The following is a 4,472-nucleotide window of genomic DNA, read 5'->3' as shown; positions in this document are numbered from 1 at the left end:
CGTGCGCGTTTCTCCGCCCCGCAGCGCGATGGCTGCCAACTGCGAGCGCACCTTCATCGCCATCAAGCCCGACGGGGTCCAGCGCGGGCTGGTGGGGAAGATCATCGAGCGGTTCGAGCAGAAGGGCTTCCGGCTGGTGGGCATGAAGTTCGTGCAGGTAAGTGTCCGCGCCCGGGGGTTCGCTCCTGCGGCAGCTCAGACCTAAACGCCTACCCCTCACCTACCGGAATAGGTGCTGAAAGATATGCCTCTGCCTGTGCGGCTGTTCCTGCAGCAGAAGGGGAATCTGCTGCTGGATTGTCCAACAGCTGGAAGTGCCGGATCACCCTCAGGCCGAGCTTTCATCAGGCACAAACATGGGATCTGGCCCCTTTCCTCCAGAAACCAGATTTGCTCGGATGACTTAGTATAACCTAACTGAGAGCTGAAATGACCTTGACTGAAAGGTTGTACTGGGTAACATCATCCAGACATCTTGAACTCCCCTTGCTGCTGAAAGTTACTGTCACACAAAGAAATGATTTTGGCAGCTCACAGCACTGACACCACTGCAGAGAAAGGTGGTGGGTCCTGCCCGCCTGTAATTCCGCACTAGGAACTTCCCCTGAACCCCCCAGTCAGCACTGCAGCTGCTGCTGACAACACTAACGACTGGTGAACAGAGGGGCCTCAGAGCTGTAGCACCTCCTGGGGTATGTGTTCAAAGCGGTATTTAATGTTACATCCTTCCTTTCAAAGGCCTCTGAAGACCTTCTCAAACAACATTACATTGACCTCAAAGACCGACCATTCTACCCTGGTTTGGTTAAATACATGAGCTCTGGACCTGTTGTGGCCATGGTAAGCAGCTAAATTTTACTTATAGACTGTGCTTTCTTGAATATATTTGTCTTGTTTTGTACATTACTTGAAATACACTGTTACAGAAACACTTTTTCAAATTATCCAGTTCTGATAGTGGCCAAAGAAAACGAACATTAAAGTCAAGACAAGTATTTAGCTACTATTCATTTATATTATATATTATTAACAAGAAGGAAAGTGCAAACAGATAAAATTCATATTAAAATGCTTAATGTGGATTAAGCAGCATTTTGTGCATAAAAGAATCTTCTGTTTTGGGCAAAAAAGGGTCAGGGCTGTCCCACAGAAGCCCATCTTATGCGTCATTCTCACTTGTTCTCCCCCCAGGACAATGCAGTCGATAGAGTAGCATCTCCCGTTTTGACCATGTCCCGGCAGCTCCAGGCTGTCCTGGTGCTATCGCAGCTGACGGGTTTTGAAGCTGGCCTCGTACGTGGGAACACGCCGAGGCCTGGCATGTCCCGGCAGCTCCAGGCTGTCCTGGTGCTATCGCAGCTGACGGGTTTTGAAGCTGGCCTCGTACGTGGGAACACGCCGAGGCCTGGTGCAGGATCTCCTTCGCTGCAGTGACAAAGGCGGGAGTTGTGTTTGTATCACTCCCAGTTGATACGGTTTTTCCCTAGTTGTCTTCAAGAGAGATTCTAGGCTAGAAAATTATTCCAGGGGTGGAGCCCTAAATGTATCTTATTAGCAAAAATTAATCTTTGGTATTTTATACGAGCATGGATTAAGAGGATGTTTGTCTTTTTTTTCCTTAAGGTATGGGAAGGACTCAACGTGGTTAAAACAGGGAGAGTAATGCTAGGGGAAACAAACCCCGCTGACTCGAAGCCGGGAACCATCCGTGGTGACTTCTGCATTCAAGTAGGAAGGTTTGTGCTGTTTATTCTCAGTTGATAACAAAAACTCAGCGGGGGTAGTCTTTTCTTCTTGGAAGTCAGAGTTGGTGGTAGATCTCCTAGTCTGATGGTGTTTTATTTGCAGGTCACAATGCGTAACTGCTCCTTGAGAAAAGGGCTCGGTACAGAACTGACCGTTTTTGAAATGCAGCTTCTCCTCAGAGCCTCATGTAAGATCGGGCTGTAGTGAAGTCGCCCTGGTCTCCCTGCTAGGCTTCGTTAGCCCTTAGGCTGGGGGAGCGTGAATACTGTACCCAAAATAGTCCTGCAGCTCTAGAGGCTTCCCCCAGATTTTTGCGTATGAACTACTACGGTGCTGAAAGCGTATTTTTACCTGGAATAACGCGTTTGTCTCCTCCCACAGAAACATCATTCACGGCAGTGACTCCACAGAAAGCGCACAGAAGGAGATCAACCTGTGGTTCAAACCGGCCGAGCTCATCGACTTCAAGTCTTGTGCACATGACTGGATCTATGAGTGAAAAGAGGTTCCCCAATGAATTGTGCCTTCTTACCCCGTCATCTCATTCCAGCTATTGACCTGAGAGCAACTACCACCACGGTTATCTTAGTCATTTCAGCACTGTCAAATAAATGGATGTGAACTAACGTGTTGTGGTGTGTTCCCGATAAATTGGAGGGCTGTCTCCCAGCAGGCTTTTCTCAGGTGTTTGGCGTTTTCCTCTTCTAGGAGGAATAGTTGACACAAACTTCTGTGCACAGGCAGAGCAGAGTAAAAATTCAGACTTTCAGGAGCCTTCAAAGCAGCCTTGCCCTGAACCAATTATTGACAGTGGCAGAGGCTGAGGGAGAGCTGAAGGGGTGCTGGAGCTACTTCACCAAGGCACAACCCCCCTCCCCGCACAACTGCTCATGCCCACAGTGAAACAAGGTGAAGTGAAACCAAGTGCAGGCTTGCTCCCTGCTTATCTAACGCCACCTGCTCACGGTCAAAACCGTACCTTGTGCCCAGAGCCTCACGCTTCGTGTGCTCAGACCAACGTACCCAGTCACAGAAAACACGGATGGTTTTACAGAGGGGGGGTATCTTCTGAGTCCTCTTCAGAGAGAAGGCAGCTGGAGGGCATTTTAAAAACCACAATCACTACAAAGACTTTTTATCGTTTTTATTTTGTGTAAAAAAGGCAAATTTAGTGAATTATTTTCATCTTGTACACAAAGTTATAATTTTAATGCTTTTCACATCCATGCTGAAAATCTGCAGTCTCGTAAAAATGAAAGTAACATTAATTTCTCCAAAAGCAGTTTTTCACGTGGTTATGTACATTGCATGAGAAAGCTTTAAATACTCTCTCTCATCGACCACACAAATTACCAAGAAAATAAAAGATTAAATTTGCACAGATATTGATCTATATATCAAATACATACAGAAATGATGTAAAAACCCTATTTGTTTAATCTTGATTCCCGCCCCAACTTTTTCCCAGGGGCCAAAGCTGATGCCTTTTCTGTATAAATGGCTGTGGCTTTTTGTTTTAAATACGAAAATGAAAAGGAAGAAAAATTCAGTTTAAATCACAGTTTTTAAAAATCCCTTCCCCATAAAGGATTGTTACCAAATATATTAGCACCATCGTACAAATATTGGTGGGAGAGGGTATTCACATCACATAATAAAACAACAATAAACAAACAAACACTGAAACCCGTGTTAGTATCCATAGAACAAGGAATTGATAACTGCTTTAGCTTTCCTCAAATGCAGCAAGGAAAGGGTTAAAGGGTTGTATTTAAAATAACATAAAAATCAAAGATCAGAAAGGTTTTGCGCGATAAAGACCAGTAGCTGCACAGTAAGGTACGGAACTCGCGCTACCTTACGGTAACAAAAACCTGCTATGCCGAATACTGAAATCGGTTTGACCCCATGGAGATCTCAGATGTCCGACACTTCGCTGCTCTGTTAGCCGAGTGACGTGGCCCGGAGTGAAGCCAAGGTGAACACCCCTAGAGCCGTGTTCCTCAGGAATGCTTTACAGCTCCAGTGAGGACCGTGCCACGGGCACCCCCGCCAGCAGGCAGCCTGCCCGTCCCAGCACCTGCTGGAATTTTGCTCAGGTTTTCCTTAAACCTCTCCTAAACACGGGACTTGGTTCCTGATGCGCTTTGCTTAGGACAGATTTCACGGTACTTGACAACTGCACAGTCAAGGTGTACTTAGAATTTAGAAGCACAAGAGATACTTGACCCAACTGCCGCTGAAGTGACGCGTATCTGCTAACGCATGTCAGCTCACACACTGTAGTGTTCAGTGAATAAAATCCCTGTTTTTAAAGAACGTTATAAAGACTGACAGACTTCAAATCTGATTCTTACATTTCTCCGTCACAGGAAGTGTTCAGCTTAGGTGCTCATTATCCCTCTCGACACTTGAAGACTGTAACTCGGAAATCAGGAAGGAGCCTGGGCAATAGACAGCTCAAGGGTTACCTTGCTCATTACCAGCCCAAGCTTTCACATTATGAAACACAAATTAATGCAACAGTTTTTCTACTGAAAACACAAGATACTGATGAGAGAAGAAAGCAGGATTGCACCAACCTTGTTCCAGCTGACTGGGACAATATGCAAATTGCTGCATTAAAAAACCCATCAATAGTGATGTACTTACCAAACCAGAGCTGGATTTTACAGCAGGTTAAATTGAGAACATACGGGAAAAAAACAAAACGGACAAAACAACAC

The 4,472-nt window shown here is 45.8% G+C and overlaps 1 protein-coding gene across 1 annotated transcript; it reads left to right on the top strand.

Annotated features, from left to right (window-relative positions):
• Positions 1-11: 11 nt before the first annotated feature.
• Positions 12-2,372, top strand: LOC104499117 (nucleoside diphosphate kinase). The gene is made up of 4 exons (XM_010142580.1): positions 12-157; positions 739-840; positions 1,624-1,736; positions 2,128-2,372. The coding sequence occupies exons 1-4, from the start codon at positions 29-31 to the stop codon at positions 2,243-2,245; spliced, it is 462 nt and encodes a 153-aa protein (XP_010140882.1). The 5' UTR covers positions 12-28; the 3' UTR covers positions 2,246-2,372.
• The last annotated feature ends 2,100 nt before the right edge of the window (positions 2,373-4,472 follow it).

The sequence above is a fragment of the Buceros rhinoceros genome, unplaced genomic scaffold, assembly GCF_000710305.1.
Source record: "Buceros rhinoceros silvestris isolate BGI_N320 unplaced genomic scaffold, ASM71030v1 scaffold34448, whole genome shotgun sequence".
NCBI classification, from domain to species: Eukaryota; Metazoa; Chordata; class Aves; order Bucerotiformes; family Bucerotidae; genus Buceros; species Buceros rhinoceros.
Note: the sequence above shows the minus strand (reverse complement) of the source record. Positions and strands in the feature narration are given on the sequence as shown.